At 37.2% G+C, this 19,835-nt stretch overlaps 1 protein-coding gene across 3 annotated transcripts in view; it reads right to left on the bottom strand.

Annotated features, from left to right (window-relative positions):
* Positions 1-19,835, bottom strand: part of LOC137094135 (centrosomal protein of 95 kDa-like) — a 210,422-nt gene that overhangs the window by 145,351 nt on the left and 45,236 nt on the right. For all 3 annotated transcript variants that reach the window (XR_010908600.1, XM_067459432.1, XM_067459433.1), the window contains exons 7-9: positions 12,385-12,587; positions 2,512-2,569; positions 2,132-2,199 (exon numbers count right to left, since the gene is read on the bottom strand). Coding sequence is in view for 2 of the 3 variants with exons in the window: in XM_067459432.1 (XP_067315533.1) it covers positions 2,132-2,199; positions 2,512-2,569; positions 12,385-12,587 (329 nt within the window). In the remaining variant the exon portion in view is untranslated. The remainder of the gene's footprint in view (positions 1-2,131; positions 2,200-2,511; positions 2,570-12,384; positions 12,588-19,835) is intronic.

Here is a 19,835-nt window from a genome sequence, read left to right as displayed (position 1 = left end):
AACTTATGCCGTTTCTTTGTTAACAAGACAAGACTAGAATGATATTTGAGAAATATCAGACATTAAAAATACATTATCACTTCCTATGCTGTCTTTCAAAAATGTGCGTCCGTCTCAGGCAGCCGCAGCGGTAGCGACGTCACAGGTACGGGCAGTACTCTAGGCTACCAAAACTCGAGAACTATTTTTGGTTCATGAGAATGTATCTGGTGATAGACTCACTAGTGTAAACGGCAAAACTGTCTCCTTGTCTCTGTGTGATTGAATGGCGCGAACCGCTGTTTATTTACGGCACACACACACCCAGAGACAGAATTGCGCATGACAATCACGCGTTTCAATCTCATACGAGGACATTAACGCATGTCTGTCATCTCTGGAGCCACTCCGAGAGACACTTCGTCAGCATTTTACCATTTAATTTGAGAAAAACTTAGCCTAGAAATCTAGACTCAACCTAGCCGCAGCAAATTAGATTTGAGTGTCGTCTAGCAACTCTCAATACATTTCTGAGCTGTAAACGGCAAACTCTGGTCGGGCCAATCACATCGTGTATAGAGTCGGTGGGCGGGGCTTAACATAATGACGGCCGAGCTGCGCTTGCGTGCTTCTAGTAAACATAGAAACTGGCGAACAGCAGTCTTTCAAATCAGCTTTGACCGCGACTCTAGAAGACTTGGAGTTGAGCTTATCTCTGAGAAAAGAACGGCACTGAAGTCATTCTTAAGAAGGGAAAGATGTGTTCTGAGTTTTGCCGATCGGATCTGTCAACGAGCTCTGCTTCACCTTCGTTGCTCTGGTTGGTTGTAGCGATATCCTATTGCGTGCACGCCGTGATAGACAACCGTTTATCCCGCCCCCTCAGATTGAGCCCTGTCACTGGTGAGTTTCCAGACAAAACATCTTGATGTGGGTCTGGCTTGTCAGGCTAAGAAAAACTACCACCATATCCTAAACACACAGAAACCCAAAAGTATTCCCGGCAACCCGTCAAAATAAAAGTCTGGTTTGTCTTGAGTCCGACATATATACTGTTAAAGTTAGAATTTATATACATCTCAGTATAACAATATAGCCTAACACTAAATTATCAAACCTTTATTTTAAAAGTAATATATCACAGTTTGTCTTTCATTTTTAATTTTATTTTAACAGTATAAAGCTCTTACTTTGTGCACATGGGCTCTACCTATCAGCTTCTAAAACCCCTGGGCCAAGGCCTTCTCGCTGGGCATTTGCTGAGAGAATTTTTAGTAGGCTATTGGAATCGTCTGTCCCTGTGTTTATCGCACTTTTATTTTAAGTTTATAGAAGTTTCAAGTAAATGCTGTTTTTCCACAACAGCTAAAAGAAAAAACAAAGTTGATTTTACTTAATACTTGATTCTTGAACTATAATGCCATTTTTATCTATCCTTCATGGATAGAAATAAGCAGAAAGCGCAGCATATATGCTATCTAACTAAGGAAGGTATATGAGCATTGCACAAGTACTCCAAAAAAAAAGAAGGGAAAGGTTAATACAGTCTTGTTACTAGATTTACATTTCTCATAAGCTTAATTGAATTGGTCTAAATAGAGAAAAATTATCGTGTGTAATTTAAAAAAAAAATTGTGTAAAGACTATATATAAAAAGTTACCTAAGTGAATGTTGGTAACGGCATTTTGACTAAAAGTAATGACTAAAACTTTACAAAAATGCAATGACTTTTCGTCGACTAAAACTAGACTAAAACTATATGAAAGACAAAATGACTAAGATGTGACTAAGACTAATAAGCATTTTTGTCTAAAGACAAAAGCTAAGACTAAATCAAAAATGGCTGCCACTGGTCTCAACCATAACAAATTAGCAATTATAAATTAGTGGAAATTTTCCTGGATAAAATGCATTCCATCAAGGTAAGATTAAAAACATCAACCTCTAAATCAATCCAACCTGGAACTGATTGACACGTATATTCAATTTTAAAGGCCAACATGCCAACTGAAAACAGAAGTGTTGAGAATAAAACGCTATGACCTCAAAATGAATTCCTAACAAAAATTATCTGATGTTTATATTACATTGTTTCAACTAAGAGGACGATGCAGATTTAATACACAAGTACAGAGTTGGTGTGTAGCCCACCTGTCCATGATCCTTAGATTCTTCTGAATGGACTCCCCTCTGACAAAATTCTAATTGATCAGTCTCCACTACAGGAAAACACAAAATTAGCATTTTCATTTAAGAATTTTTAGAATTCTAATAACATAGGTGAAAGCACTGGATTAAAATCTAAGGATGGATTAATAAATTCATAATAAAACCATGAAGATTACACAAGAACTAGAAAAATCCAACTTAAAACATTTAGACTGATTAGTGTATGTCAATCTACAGAAAACATGTTACATGTAATGTCAACTGCCCACATAGCGGTTTCTAGAGAATGTGGCATAAAACTTTCAGTAATGCATGGCAAAGAAATGTAAAAAAAAAAAAAAAAAAAAAAAAAAGATAATTACTGGAAATAGGAGTGTTCAACTCTCCATTGATCGGAACACATTCAGATGAGTGACCAATCTGCAAGACAAAGATGAAAAGTAGAATGACAGGGCCAGATTGAACTGGAATTATCAGTAGAAGAGTTCACACATTTAATTGCATTCTACTTGAAAAATGGCACCTGTTTCCACCTGGTATTATCATGCATCTCAAATGCATATCCTGTGATCACATGCGATTGGGTTTTACATATACATTTATACATTTAACAGGTGCTTTTATCCAAAGCGACGTACAATAGAGGAACTAAAAGTAATATAAATGTAATGAATTATTATTATTATTAAAAGCAACTAGTTCACATTAATTATGCAATTTCAAGTTTATTAAAATGCTAAAATAGGAAACAAGCTAGAGCAGAAAAGAAATGCAGTGAAGAAAAAGATGATTAGAGTTAAAAGAGTTATTTATTTTTTGACATAACATAGCTTTCTTTCCTTTCTTAATGGACAAAACCTTTTTGTGCAAAATCTGATAATCTGTTATCTCAACATGATCTGAGATTGTTCCAAAGAGAATGTGTACTTTAAAGGAAGCAAGGAAATATGGCCTTTTGTATGTTACAATTTTGCTTATAAGCACATTTCTATTTTATATATTTTCTTTTTTTATATTTTCACTGTAAGTTTGAATGGGTTTTGGTAAAATTATTAGTGTTAGGTAATGCATAAAGCCCCGTTCGTGTAATGTAATATTTTCTACATTTTGTTCTGTCAGTGTGAGTTACAGTATTGCACTCAAGGCATGTTTGTCTTAAAGCACTGCACTCATAAGAGATCAGCTGAATAAAGAGTATTTACAAAACATTTTATCTTAGCACTAAGAGTTCTCCTAAATAGCAGTAAAAGTTCTTATTCACAAAGCTGCTGAGCTCCTTATAAACTTTTAATAAGGAACAGAGAGAAGTCTTACGCTAAGAGTAAGGGCGGGGTTGACCTTGTTGCTATGGATGATGTCATCACGCTTACTACTATACACAGTTATTGGCTGATGGAGAGGTAGGAGTCTCTATCAGTGACAGAAATATTGTAAAACGAGGTATCATGTTGCATATTCAAATAAAGATTTTAAAAAGAAGGTTAAGTGTAAAAGCAAGACGTTTAATAAACCCATTGGTTTTGGGCATAATTCCGAGCTTGAAGCCCTTGATCCCCTCGGACAGCACGGCAAATATGCTTATTTTACTCAATCCAATCATTTGTCCAATCAAGTGTTAACTCTTTAAAACAACTGCCACAGGTAATCAGACATTATTTGTTAATGATTTATTTTTGCTATTTTATCATAGATTAAATGTATAAATCCATATAATTGTTTAGTGATTTGGTCTCAATGACTTACGGCCCCAGGGGCTGGCTGCATGTATAAGGCCGCTCAGAGTAAAATTTCAACAACAAAAAAATGATATTCCTATACTTAAGAATAATTGTGATTCATAAAGGTTCTAAGCGATGACATGCGTTTTTAGGCCAAAGCATTTTTGTCATATACAGCAAACATCTCACTATACACTAGCTGCCTGTCCCCTGAACACACTGTAAAAAAAAAAAAAAAAATACACTCTCTGTAGTCAGCACAAGCTCCAAAAGCGGCAACAAAAACAAACTGGTGAAGTCTGGACCACGAAAAATAATAAACAGTGCCCTATCCAATAACCGACAAGAATTGGGGGTGGAGGTTTGGGGTTAGTGCGTGTACATGAAGGGGTGTGTGTAGAAGAGAGAACCATAAAGAGGAATGTTCGAATGATATGATTTTGATATGGCCGACACACGACCAAAGAAATGACATTCGGATGAGCAACTTGCAATGAAAAGGGAAAAGGAGAGGGAATATTTGATATAAAAAAGGTCATAATATAAGATTATCTGATGCTCTAGCTCATGTGGGGAAGACAATGTACTTGTGTTCTCTTCATTTCACTGCGGAATCGTTTGTAAATAAGCCTCAAGTGCTGGATTTGCAGACACAATGTTGTGCCTTCTATATGAGATCCAACAGGAAAGGTGCAACAAACTTATGCGAGTAAAACGTCTTTTTTATATGTAGTAATAGTAGTCCGGGGGCCGTGTTTTTTTCAGACGGGCTAACAAAAACGTACGCCTATCGGCAGAAATTCTTTCTTGATCTGGTTGCGCGTGTGTGTGTGCGTGCATGTGAAAATAAATCATTGTGTTTGCTTGATAAAGACTTTTACGAGTCTTGTGGTTGAGAGAATCTTTGCAGTTGCCACTTTCAAAACAATCCCTCCCTCATGTGAACTGACAGGGGCATGGATATGACAGCGGAGCTGAAGCTCATTAAATATGCAAATCTTATCCAATCCTAGCCGTTGGGTCTCCATAGTCTCCATTGCGGCACACCCATCAAACCCCAGCGTTCAGAAGACCAAAACCAGTGTAGAAAATAGCCTATTACTTATTAGTTATGATGTTTTTGAATGTAAAAACCACACAAATGTCATTAGTTGACCTCAGACAATAGCATAAACAAAGAAAAAAAGCCAGTTCAATACACCTTCAACAGAGCTGAGAGATATCTTAACCTAGTTAGGAGTAACAAGATGGCAGCAGAGAGGAGGATAGCATCTAACGAAAATATAATGTATTGGAGTTAAAGGGATAGCTCACCCAAAATTGAACATTTTATGTTTATCTGGTTACCCCCAGGTCATCCAAGATATAGGTGACTTTGTTTCTTCAGCAGAGCACAAATTAAGATTTTTACCTTCAACCGTTGCAGTCTGTCAGTCGTATAATGCATGTGAAAGATAGCAAAACCCATGAGTAAAAAAAATGCATATGAATAAAAAAAAAATGCACAAATCCATTTTAAACCAAGCGTCAACCTCCCGCGATCTCTCTTGAAGCCAATACAGAAGGAATGTAAACTGTAATTCCTTAACTGGCCACTAGAAGCAGGCTCCAGAAGGGAGCAGAATCTCATTGAGCCCCATGTTAAAATTCTCAACTTTACAGCAGAAAAAAACATGTTTACAGCCTGGTACAAATTGTGGTTTTGGCTTATAAGGCTAATTTTGATCTTCATGACAACTGTGAGGGGGGTGAACTTTTTTGTAACTCATTCGTTTACGTTATATAAAGCCTTAATTGTGTAGTTCTACATAATTAAGGGCGTGGTTACAGGCGGATGGCCATTTATCCGCCGTCTATAGTCATTGCGTCAACTAAGCGCCTTTTTGCCCATTTTCTGTTATCCGGGAGTGACACGCGATGACTCGTACACAAGATGGCAACGCCCAACTCGACCCTACTTTAAGCTTCAGAACGGCTTATCAGAATCCTATGGGTGACATCACGGACACTACGTCCATATTTTTTTACAGTCTATGTTTTAAACCCTGTGGCTCGTGATGACACATTGATGTCTTAAGACACAAACGATTGGTTTGTGCGAGAAACTGAACAGTACTTGTATAATGTTTTACTTCTAATAATACACCATGTCCAACAGCCTTCAGCATGCGATCACTTCTGGTAAGTGAAGTCACAGCAAAATATCCAGTGTTGTTTAGAGTTGTTTTCATGGTGTTAATTTATCAGAGTTAAAAAGTGTTGATTCTGGTGTTCATTTTAATGGCATCAACACTTGCGATGTAAACCAGTGGTCGGAGTCAGTGTAACAGCGAGTTGACATAATTGACACTGGCGATGAGTTGATCCAGTGTCTGGTCCTTGCACATTACTTCCTTTTTGATTAATGGCGGACAACCACGAGGAGAGCAGTGTTCAAACAGGTATAACATTTTATTACCGCTTAATTTTTACCAATTTTCATGTTTACGCTTCTCACCATTCATCATAATTATATTAGTATTTTCTCAACATTGCCAGAGTGCTAACAGCATTTCCTTTCAGTTTACGCGACAGACCACCGACAGGGTCACAAGGCCATTTAGATATAGTTGTATAATTTATGTTAGTTAGCCATTTTAAACTGAAGTTTATTGATATTTTACAATCTGGTGTAGTTAACAGGGTCATATGTGATGTGCAACTGTTTACTGAAAACGCAAAATGCAGCATATCTTTCCTAGCCATCATAACGCGCAAATCTTTTTTTCTTTTTTTTATGTGGACTTTGAACGTGCAGGGATCATGACGCAATGATTAATGTACATGCATGTCACGGTTACGCCTGCAAGTGCAAAGTAAAAGGCAGTGGAAATAAATTATCAGGTAATCAAACATGAAGCGATTTTCTGAATCTATATTTTCTGTCAGCGTATGATTATGAATTAACTCGCTCATCATACGAGACGTGTTTGACGTGCACGCTTAATTTGCAGTCGTGTTACATGGTAGATACGAATTACCTTACTGCAATTTCACTTTAATGTACATTTTCAGGGAGACATGGAGCTTCTGACAACAGCAGCTTGCTGGATATTTTTTTTTTCTAGTAGCCTATTAACATAATGTACATTTTTCTTGACAGCTTTCTTCATGCTGGTTCACTATCAAGGTGTAAAGAAAATTGTGAATTTACGCAGCCATTGTACGTTTCGAGATTTTCATAATGAAGGTAAGTTAAGAATCTTGTGCTACTGCTTAGAAATGTAGCATTTAGTCATATAACAACTATGTGCTTGAAGTACAAGCCCACTCAAGTCCACAGGGCTTAACACTTTACAATAAGATATCATTTGTTAACATTATTCTGTTAAATAGCGTTAACTAACTTTAGTATTAGTTCATAAAAATATAACTCTTTGTTGGTTCATTTTAGTTCATAGTGCATTTATGTTAAGAGACAACTTTAGATTTTATAATGTATTAGTAAATGTTGAAATTAACAAATATCAACTAAAATTAATAAATTCTGTTGAGCAATTTGATTGGCAAAGTATTATTGAGTGGATTATAGAAAAAATATGAATTGTTAATAAATTATTATTTAAGATATTTTAAAGTGCCCACGATAACAATATCGTGCATATTCATTATCGTGATAAATTGCATTATCGAAAATCGGCACGTCTACTCACAATACTGTTGTGAAGTCACTGTGAATGTATAATGCATTGGTTTTCAGTCATGGTCCTTGAAACTCACTCCTCTGCATATTTTTTCTCTCTGACCTCACACACCTAAAGGGTTAGTTCACCCAAAAATGAAATTTGTCATTAACTGCTCTCCCTAATGTCGTTCCACACCCGTAAGATCTCCATTCATCTTCGGAACACAGTTTAAGATATTTTACACACTATACTGTCCATGTCCAGAAAGGGAATAAAAACATCATCAAAGTAGTCCATGTAACATCAGTGGGCTAATTATAATCTCTTGAAGCATCAAATAAATTTAGTCCAAAAATAACTAAAACTACGACTTTATTCAGCATTGTCTTCTTTTCTGTGTTTCTTTTCAATCCTCAAATAAAGATTTGAACGGTTATGAATCAGCGTATTGATTCATTATTCGGACCCAAATGTATTTTCGATGCTTCAAGAGATTCTAATTAACCCACTGATGTCACATATGGACTACTTTGATGATGTTTTTATTCCCTTTCTGGTCATGGACAGTATAGTGTGCATACACTTGCATACGCTCTCGGACTAAATATAAAATATCTTAAACTGTGTGTGGTAATGAACGGAGGTCTTACGGGTGTGGCGCGACATAAGGGAGAGGAGTTAATGACAAATTTCATGTTTGGGTGAACTAACCCTTTAGGTTTAATCTTAGAGGCGAAATCTTCATTTGTGTTCTACTGAAGAAACAATCACCTATATTTGGATGCTCTGGGGGTAAGCAGATAAACATAAATTCTTCAGTTTTGGGTTAACTATGCCTTTAAATGATGACAGGGAGCTAATAAAAAGATACAAGCTTGATGTTCAGGATTATTTTTGTAACTGACCTAGTAAGAAATTGAATAACTTCTCCCACTCTAAAAATCAATGCTCTTACTGCAGAACTGAAAGTAATAATTACATATTTTGGGTACAGGAAAAATGCAGCAGTGCTGTGGCAATGACTTCGACCATAGCAGTGGGTAAGCACACAAGTGGTGTTGACTACACCAAGTGACCAAATGTGATTAAAAAAAAAAAGAAAAAAAAAAGAGCCTGCAAGTTTGCTTAAACAATCAAATTATGAGGACAATGCCTTTATAGGAGTGTCTATTTACACTAAGTGCAAATAGCGTGCCTTGTTAGCAAGCGCTATTTGCACTAGCTCCAACCAACAATGCCTTGGCCCACACAAGATTAAAAAATATGCCGTCATTAATGTATTCAGTGTTGTAGACAGTAAAGCATAAGGTTCATGGAACTAGGTTTTGATGTGATCGACCCGGGCTCGCATCTGCCTTTTGCGGAGCTCGCCCTTTTCCCGTCACATAAAACACCGGCAACACAAAAGCATTTACTTTCAATAAAAATTGAGTAAATATTCTAAAAGTGGAAATAAAGTGCCTAACGAAATGTTTAATAATAAATCAAGTATTTATTGGGTAGGTTTAGAGGTAGGTTATTCTCCCCTTAAATTTAGTAAATATAATCATTTACACAACAGGGCTACAACAGCATAAGACCCCACCAGGTACCACTCATTTCCACTACAAATAGGAAAAAGAGGCTAGTAGACCTCTTTTGCACAAGCTCGTCAAAATTGGACCGTTGAAGACTGGAAAAATGTTGCCTGGTCTGATGAGTCTCAATTTCTGTTGAGACATTCAGATGGAGTCAGAATTTGGCATAAACAGAATGAGAACATGGATCCATCATGCATTGTGACCACTGTGCAGGCTGCTGGTGGTGGTGGTGTAATGGTGTGGGGGAAGTTTTCTTGGCACATTTTAGGCCCTTTAGTGCCAACTGGGCATCGTTTAAATGCCATGGCCAACCAGAGCATTGCTTCTGACCATGTCCATCCCTTTATGACCACCATGTACCCATCCTCTGATGGCTAATTCCAGCAGGATAATGCACCATGTCACAAAGCTCAAATCATTTCAAAATAGTTTCTTGAACATGACTGAGTTCACTATACTAAAATGGCCCCCAAAGTCACCAGATCTCAACCCGATCCATCTATCTATCTATCTATCTATCTATCTATCTATCTATCTATCTATCTATCTATCTATCTATCTATCTATCTATCTATCTATCTATCTATCTATCTATCTATCTATCTATCTATCCATCTATCCATCTATCTATCTTGTGCTCACATGCTCATCAAATATCTATCTATCTCCATTGTGCTCACATGCTCATAAACTATGTCTGTGATTGGCTACAATCATAAACTATGTCTGTGATTGGTCCGCTGGTTGACCCCTGCTTGTGCTTTCAAACGCTCCTGCTCCCGCTTTCAAAACATTTTCAAACACTTCGGTGTGCATTCAAATGCTCCTGTGTGTTGATCATTGTAATTAAAGCGCACATCCGATGAGCGCGTGAGTACAATGGCCAGTCAGAAGTGTTTACGATTACAGCTCAACAGCACTCAAAGCGGTACATTTTTTAATTTCAGTACCTATTGGTATCGTGGTCTGTATTTTTGACAACACTATCAGCTATGCATTCCCTTAAAGCTACACTATATGTAACTTTTTTTCACCTCACAGCCGGTGGGGAAAAATCGGGATAGGAGAATCGGGTGAGTATCGCTGAGTATCATCAGCATAACAATGAAAACTATCGCCATGCTTCCTAATGACATCTCCCAGTGGTAGCATGCACAGGGTGAAAAACAATGGTCCTAACACTGAGCCCTGGGGTACTCCATATTAAACTTGTGATCGGAGTGACATCTCTTTATTTACTGCTACAAACTATCACAGTCAGATAAGTATGATTTAAACCATGCCAATGCAATTCAATTAATGCCAACATATATTTTGAGTATATTCAAAAGATTGCTGTGGTCGATAGTATCGTGTAGTGAACATCAGTTAGGGTGGCATTCCAGAGACCAGTTTATGGCAAGGCCCCTCCCTTACTACCGGTGTGGAAGAAGATGTGCCACACTATGATTGGATTCTTGGTGAATGAACATAAACAAATGTTCAGCAACATCAGATAAGATGCCAAGACAACTGCCAGACACCTCTTACATGGCAGGAAAGGGGGGACCTTCTGCACCCACCACCACCAAGGAGAGGACTTCTCATTGGTCTACAAGTGGATTTTAACCACCAAACTTATTTCTAAGGTTTAGGCAAGTGCTGCCATAAAAATTCCTTCAGGACCTCCTGGAGGCAGCAGCAAAAGAGAGGCCACAGAGGTCTATCTAAATCCATTCATACACGTTTGGAGGTCTTAAATGTATATGAACTGCAACTCATCCACCTCATCTTCACACAAAGTACAGTTTATGTTAATGGTTATTGACTGTAAAAACAACAGTCCATGGGACAGGTCCATTAACAGATAAACAAATGCGTGGACGATGACTTAGCCGTTTCTTATCATGTTTGGTCTCTATCTGTTCCATACGATGCCTTTTATATTTTAAAAGAGGGTGACACGTGATCTGAAAATCACTACGTCATCGGTGAACTGAGTAAAAATCACTACAATCGAATGCAGCAATAAAATCTAGTAACACTATTAGTAAATCATGGAAATCCTCACAGATTATTTCTAAAAAGGAGCAAAACTGATATTTGAGTGTTTTGGGAGATTTTGGGAGATTGAGAGATTTGAGATTGGCCTGTAATTGGCTAATTCTGTTGGATCAAGTTGCGTTTTTTAAATAAGTGGTTTACTAATAGCCAACTTAAACGTTTTCGGTACATATCCTAATGTCAAGGATGAATTAATGATATTAAGAAGAGGATCTATTACCTCTGGAAGCATCTCTTAATAGCCTAGTCGCTATAGGGTCGAGCACACATGTTGTTGATTTTGATGATTTAACAAGTTTAGCCAATTCTTTTCCTCCTATAGCAGTGAATGACTGGAATTTTTCCTCAGTTACACTACAATGCTCTGTCTGATGTGATACTGTAGTAGACGGCTGCATGGTTATCATTTTTTCCTAATATTATCAAGTAAAGAAGTTCATAAAGTCATTACTGCTGTGCTGTTTACAAACATCAGAATTTGATTTATTTTTAGTTAATTTAGCCACTGTATCAAATTAATACTATAATTGGTGTTTGTTTTCTTCTAAGAGAGTCAAGAAATAAGCAGAACTAGCCATTTTTACAGCCGTTCTTTATGCAATCGTACTCTCTTTCCACGAATTGCGAAAAACCTCCAGTTTTCTTCCAGCTGCACTCCATCTATACATCCATCAATCCATCCGATATATTTTGCCATCAAAACACATTTAAACTACTTCAAAACATCAACTTTAAACTGAAAACCTTAAAAAATGTAACTTTCTGGTCTGGCTTTCTCAAGCCAACTTCAAAGTTTGTCTTGAATTTTTTTATCTAGGTAATGCTTTAACAAATCACAGCTTGCATAGCACAAAAAATAATTAGACTCAGATTCACATTTTTTTAAACTTTTTGACATCACTATGAGAAATAACCTGATTTTAATTCTTGTAAACACGGTTTACTAGCTTTGCCTGTTTTTACTAGTTTTCATATTAACCAGGACAGTGGGTTTATTCAATAAGCTGATTTTTGAGAGTTATAAGCTTATTGGTGTGCATGTAAACATGCTTAATTTACTGAGTACAAACACCTGCCAATTAACCCCAAAAAATTCACCCATTTCAAAACTGACAAAATCAACAATTACCAATCATTTAGCTTTTGTTCCTCACTGTCATTTACTATAATAAATACAATATGACACATTAGTTCTGCATGAAATCTAGTGCTGAATTAAAAATGTTTACCTTGTGATATGTTTTTTTTGGTTGCTGAAGGATCTGGTCTTCAGAAAACGGGGCCATGTCAGTGGAGGAAGGGGGTCTTTGGGTGGTGGTCTGGTAGGGAGGCTGGAGAGGAATGGAGGGCCACAGAGATTCTCTCAGGAGGCTGGTCTGCGTGCTCACCGCATCCTCTGAGGTCTCCACTTGAGGAAGGGCAGCAGCCAACACTGCATTAGAAAAGGTTGCAAAGTGTTAGCTCAACATCCATTTGGAAAAAGCTGAAACACAAAAAAATAAATCAAGAGAAATAAGGCTGTTAAAGGGGAGCAGATTTCTCTCCTCCTTTGATGCGATTGTCAGTACTGTTCAGTATTGAAGTATTCTTCATATATTGTTTGATTATCAATAATGCACTAAGCACTTTAGTGATAATCAAAGGACCAGATTGTTTTTAAGTGTTAAGCTATTTTTTCTCCTAACATCTGTTTTACAAGTGCTCTGTCTGCTGTGCATATGCTGTACATACTTTTTCAGTGCCCATGCTCAGTGCTAAGGCAGCATTCACACTGCACACAGAGGTGGAGCGTCAATGCATTTGAGAGACTTGTATTTCAGGAGAAAGTGACAACCACATGACTGGAGGGCCAACTTTGGCTGGAGGTTGGAGAACAAAGTTTGTATGACCTGCAGGATTTCTGGTGTAAGTATTAAAAGGGATCATAAGCTAAATTTTATAAAGGGGACATATGATGCTTTTTAATGTTTTTCTTTTCATTTAGAGTGTAATGTATCTCTGTGTGCGAATATAATTTTTTTTGTCTCCCATAAAGGGAATTATTCTAAAAAGGGAATATATATAATAGAGAACACTGCCCCAAACCTGCCTAAAAAGTCCTGTTATTGCCATGTTGTGAAAACATAGCGTGTTTGTATGAATCTGACAATACAGACAACATTATTAGCTGTTTACAATTGCTTTAGAAGTCTTAGTAAGATACATTTACGAAACATGGCCAAATGCAAAGCACTTGGTCAGCTGGTCAATCAGATTACTCTGGGCTTTTTGGAAGGTGGGGCTTTGTATCAATCAATCAATCAATCAATTAATCAATCAACTTTATTTATATAGCGCTTTTACAATGAAGATTGTTTCAAAGCAGCTTCACAGTGTTAAAAATCACAGTGTGTAGAAATCATATTGGGTGTGTCTCAATCAGCTCCCTAATTCAGTAGTCACTGGTCATGGCACTGATCAGACAGTTGGCCATTTTAAACTCTTAACTTGCACCCCTATTTTTGAGAAATTCCTGAAAACGACATAAAAATTAAATAAAATTCTGCAAACCCTATGGTCTTTATTCATAAATCTGGTCTTATTTATTTCAGAACATTTGTATTTGTAAAGAGTAGTTTTTCATTAAAATAAATCTGCAATAAACTGCTAATTATAATAAATATACAGTTACTGAAAAACTAAAGCAACTATTTACAGAATTTATAAAGTGTAAAAAACAAAAGTGTAGTTGATGAGAACTGTCTCCATTGACTTTATAGCGTGAAGCGGCCTTCTTGTCATTTCTGACTTAAAACAAAAAACTACAAATGTCTAAAAGCTGATATGTGACTAGGTGCAAAGAAAAAATAAAACTAAAAAGTTAAAAAACCATAACCAAAAACTCATATTAAGACTCCCCCACCACCCCAGTTGGAATTGAATGAAGAATGACTCCTAAATTCCAATTGAATTCTTGAATTTGAATTGAATAGGAATTGATGTCAAAAACAGGATGTAGAATTACAATTCGATTTAAATTAAAGGAAGCAGAATTAAAAAAATCAAGAAAAAAATATACATGTCCATCTTGCCATAGCAGTTTCATCTGCAACTGTTGAGAGAATCTTTAGCAACAGCAGGAAACATCTTCAGACCAGAATGGTGCAGACCCAATTATAAACATTTGAGGAGTGATTGAGAATTAGATGTATCAGTGTTGCTCAGTGAGTTTTGCATTGGAATTAATGATAACTGCATTTACAACAAAAGTGTTATTTTATTACTTTGAAATTAAAATAACATTGAAAAAAATGAATTAAACAACACTGATGGGGGAATTTATTTAAATTGATCATTATCTGTATTTTAGAACAAAATGTATGCAGGGTTGAAGAGTGACACTGTAAAAAATGATTCATGGGTCTTTTAATTTTCACACAAAAAAATGTAAGTGATAATTGAAAGTAGTGGTTCAAAGAAAATTGTGGTTCAGTGTTGTATAGAAATAAAACCAAGAGATACACTTTCCTAATTTTTTTAAGGAAATGTAAGCAATTTTGAGGCTTGAACTGAGGAACCGATTAAGCTGATAAAATTAAGGAAAATAAGATTACTTGTTTATTTTAAGAGAATTAGCTCAATTATGCAGTTTTATTTAGAGACACGTTTACATTTTTACATTTATCAGACGCTTTTAGCTAAAGTTACTTACAACTCAGGACAGAAGACAGAAGATTGTTCCACCAACCAGGAACAATGAATGAAAAAGTTCTGGAGAGGGATTTCATGCCTCTCTGTGATGGTACCACAAGCCTCACTTCGTTAGCTGAGAGAAGGCTTCTTGTGGGGGTGTAGACTCGTAGAAGTGAGTCAAAGTATGCGGGTGCTGAGCTTGTGGAAGATCCATAAGCAAGAGTCAGAGCTTTGAATTTGATCCTGGCAGCGAGTGGTAGCCAATGCAGAGAGATGAAAAGAGGTGGGACATGAGCCCTTTTGGGCTCATTGAAGAGAAGACGTGCCACAGCGTTCTGGATCATTTGCAGCGGTTTGATTGCACATGATTAAAGTCCAGCCAGAAGGGCATTACAATAGTCTAGTCTAGAAATTACCAGGGCTTAGACAAGAAGCTGTGTTGCATGCTCTGTAAGCAACGGTCTGATTTTCCTGATGTTGTGCAACGCAAACCCGCATGACCAAGCTGTCTTTGAGATGTGGCATTTGAAGGACAGCTGGTCATCAAAGATTACTCCAAGATTTCTGACCGAACCTGAAGGGGTAATCAAAGATGAACCTAGCTGGATGGTAAAATCGTGTTGGATGGTCGGATTAGCAGGGAAGACGAGCAGCTCAGTCTTTGCTAAGTTGAGCTGCAGGTGATGTTTTTTCATCCATGCCGAGATGTCCGCCAGACAGCTTGAGATTCGTGCAGCTACTGTCAGCTACTAAACTTCTCCTCTCCAGCCTTCCCACTACCTGCCCTCTAGATCCCATCCCCTCACACCTTTTACAAGCCATCTCCCCTACACTCTTTCCAGCACTCACACACATCACCAACACATCTCTCTGCATCAGCATCTTCCCTACCACATTCAGGCAGGCTCGGGTAACCCCACTGCTTAAAAACCCCACATTAGACACATCACTTGTAGAGAACTACAGACCTGTTTCTCTCCTACCATTCATAGCGAAAACACTTGAAAGAGTTGTTTTCAACCAGGTCTCATCTTTCCTCTCACAGTCTGATCAACTGTACGTAAACCAGTTAGGTTTCAAAAAGGGCCACTCAACTGAGATGGCATTATTGTCATTTATTGAAGCCCTACGAATGGCAAAAGCTGCTTCCAAATCATCAGTCCTCATTAATCTTCAGGGCCGGTCAGAAATCTTGGAGTAATCTTTGATGACCAGCTGTCTTTTCAAGACCACATTTCAAAGACAGCTCGGTCATGTAGGTTTGCATTGCACAACATCAGGAAAATCAGACCATTCCTTACGGAGCATGCAACACAGCTTCTTGTCTAAGCCCTGGTAATTTCTAGACTTGACTATTGCAATGCCCTTCTGGCTTGACTTCCATCATGTGCAATCAAACCACTGCAAATGATCCAGAACGCTGCAGCACATCTTCTCTTCAATGAGCCCAAAAGGGCTCGTCACACCTCTTTTCATCTCTCTGCCCGAAACAAATTCAAAGATCTGACTCTTGCTTATGGATCTTCCACAAGCTCGGCACCTCGCTCCTACAAGTCTACACCCCCACCAGAAGCCTTTGCTCAGCTAACAAGCAGAGGCTTGTGGTACCATCACAGAGAGGCATGAAATCCCTCCAGAACTTTTTCATTCATTGTTCCTGGTTGGTGGAACGATCTTCCATCCTCCATGCGCACGACAGAATTACTCACTTCATTTAAAAGACAGGTAAAAACTCATCTCTTCCATGAGCACTTAATCTTATCATTAAAAAAAACACCTCTAAACTTTTCCTCCACTACTTTTTCTTTTTTCCTTCCCTTTTCTGGTTTTTGCTACTCTGAGTAGTACACAAATCTTGGTATTAAGGGCACTATTTGTGTTTCTTTGCCTCTTCTTGACAGATCGCTTCCTGTTACTCCTGAGTTGTAAGTCGCTTTGGATAAAAGCGTATGCTAAATGCATAAATGTAAATGTAAATGTAAAATCAACTTCAATTAAAAAAGCACATTACACTAATAAGATTTAATTCATCATAAAAACTAATGAAATGTGTAATATTGTTTACCATTTTTTAAAGTAGATGTGTGTAAAGAAATTGTGTTATTAAATTACAAAATGTATATAATTGTTGTATTACTGAGGTAAAATATGTAATTTCATTAGTTACTAATCATATTAAAATAAAATTGCTTTGCATTGATAAAGTAATTCAAACCATATTTATAATGGGTAACTTATAACCGTAAGCAATTACATTTCCAAAATAAACTTCCTAACACTGAATGTAGTGAGGTTCAGCGCATTATTTCTGTTGTGTGACTGTGGAATTTCTTTGAATTGTCATGAATTTAATTCTACTTCCTGTCATTCCAATTCCAATTCAACTTCCTGTGGGACGGAGTGAATTTAATTCAAATTCATATTCATGAATTGAATGGAGGCCAATTCTAAAAATCAGAATTTTGCACAAGCCTGAAGTTATGCTAAAAATCAGTTTTGCTATACAATTTAAATGATATTGCGCTTCTTTGCATGTTAGCATAATGAAAATACGCACAAACCAGTCTTATCTGTAATGTCTTAATTTATTTCCTTAATCTAATTGCATAGTATTATAAAGCAGGGTTCCCACTCTTTTTCAGAAATAATTTTCCAGGAAATTTCCAATGTCATTATGATGTGTATAAAGACATGATTCACTGATTCATGGCCTAAAGTAGTATATTCCAGAAGTTTTAATCTATATTGAATGCATTCATCATTATTATTCAGTTTCTTTTCTTTTTTTTTTGGACAGCACACTTTCTTATATGTAATATAAGACCCCCTTTCTTACATTCTTAAAATGTATTGGCCAATAGTGATTATATTGCCACAATGTGCATAGAGGGTTGCATCTTTTAAGTTGAATAACTTAAAAGATGCAACCCTCTATGCACATTGTGGCAATATAATCACTATTGGCCAATACATTTTTTAGTGTACGCCAGACTGATATACTATTTTATTTATATTAGTGCTGTCAAAACGATTAATCGTGATTGACCCCATCCAAAATAAAATGTTGTGTTTACAATATGTGTGTGTGTGTGTGTGTGTGTGTGTGTGTGTGTGTGTGTGTGTGTGTGTGTGTGTGTGTGTGTGTGTGTGTGTGTGTGTGTGTGTGTGTACTGTGAACAATTATTATGTGTATATAAATACACACACATGCATGTATTTCTTCAGCCATTTCTTTGTTTGGTCCAGTAATCTGTCATGGTGTTTTGCAAAGGAAGAGGCAGTAGACTTAAAATATCCAAATATAAACAAACTTTAATGTAAACTATTAGGAACACAGAAGAACAATTTGAAAAACACACTCAACCATAACAGTTACTGGACAAAGAATGAGGAACAGGGAAGAACTTAAAAAGCAAATTGAAACAAGATAATTAACTGAACAACTATGAACAACTATGTTGACAAACAAGTGGTGGGAAACTAAGACAAAAGAACACGATATGATAAAAACACAACTGAAAGGTCAACAAATAGACAGACATGTGACATAACTCTCCCCTCCTGGTAGTGCGGTGCAGTATGAACAAAAATTTATAATCAGTATTTTTCTAAATTATATCAGTTTTGTGGTATATGGCGGTATTTTCCCCCTATGCATTACCAAGTGTTAAACACATTTTCTACTGATTGAGAGAGGAAATACAGCAGCAGATAGATTGCACTATTTTACTGTCATGATGAGTGAATATTGTAGAAAAATTCCACATTAGATTTAATACAGATTATGCAAAAGCCCACAAAAAGATGCTGTGGGGAAACAACCAATAAAACACAGACCTGCAACACACTCATTACAGATGCATGGATATTAAAATATGACCACGGAGAGAAAAAGTTGAGGACACCCTAAGTATTTTAAAAATCTAAACCTACATAACATCAAATTGCCAAAATGAGGAGGAAAATGCAGAAGAACATTTAAAAGGTCTCAGGATATTTTCAATACATTAAAGGTCCCGTTCAAACTTTAGTTAGTGTGAAATGTTGCTGTTAGAGCATAAATAATACCTGTAAAATTATAAAGCTCAAAGTTCAATGCCAAGCGAGATATTTTATTTAACAGAAGTTCCCTTTCAAAGCCTATAGGGAATGGCCGGTTTGGACTACACCCTGTAGCAATTCAGCGCTTGCATCTCAGCACTGCCATTCAGCGCTTGCATCTCCCTGTTATGGTAAGAGGCGGGACCTTTCCGGGGAAAGTGCGCTTAGCTGCTGTCCAATCACAACACGGGAAGCGCTGGCCCAATCAGAACTCGTTATATGTTTCTGAAGGAGGGACTTCATAGAACAAGCAAATCATCAAGCCGTTTTTAGGACAGAGGAAACAGCGCTGTACAGATAAGTAAATTGCGTGAAAAATACTGTTTTTTTAAAGGCGAAACGAACTCATGTTATATTGCACACTGTAAACATAATCAAAGCTTCGAAAACACACGAAGAACGGGACCTTTAAAGGGGGGGTGAAATGCTGTTTCATGCATACTGAGCTTTTTACACTGTTAAAGACTTGGATTCCCATCCTAAACATAGACAAAGTTTCAAAAACTAATGTTGGACGTTTGATGGAGTATTTCTGTGTCAAAAATACTCCTTCCGGTTTCTCACAAGTTTCGGCGAGTTTTTTTCAAGTATGGGTCTATTTGACGTTAATAAGAGCGGAAGGTCCTTGTATGGGCTGTACAGGCTCTTCTCCCGGTAGGGTACGCGCGCGCGCGTGACTAGAGCACGCTGTAAACAGTCTCTCAGATGCAGATCCAGTCGTCCGTGAACACTTATGTGGCGCCGCGCTCCACTTTATTCCTATGGGTGACGTCGAGCGACTTCAACGCTTCAGCACAGCATTCCGGGAAGGCAGCGCTGCATTTGAACCGATTTGAACGCAGAAATGACGGGAAGCTTCACAACATCGTTTCAGTTGCGTCTCAAAATGGATTTACACGCCACTGCT

Source organism: Pseudorasbora parva, chromosome 12, assembly GCF_024679245.1.
Source record: "Pseudorasbora parva isolate DD20220531a chromosome 12, ASM2467924v1, whole genome shotgun sequence".
NCBI lineage: Eukaryota > Metazoa > Chordata > Actinopteri > Cypriniformes > Gobionidae > Pseudorasbora > Pseudorasbora parva.
This window is presented reverse-complemented; position numbering and strand designations above follow the sequence as displayed.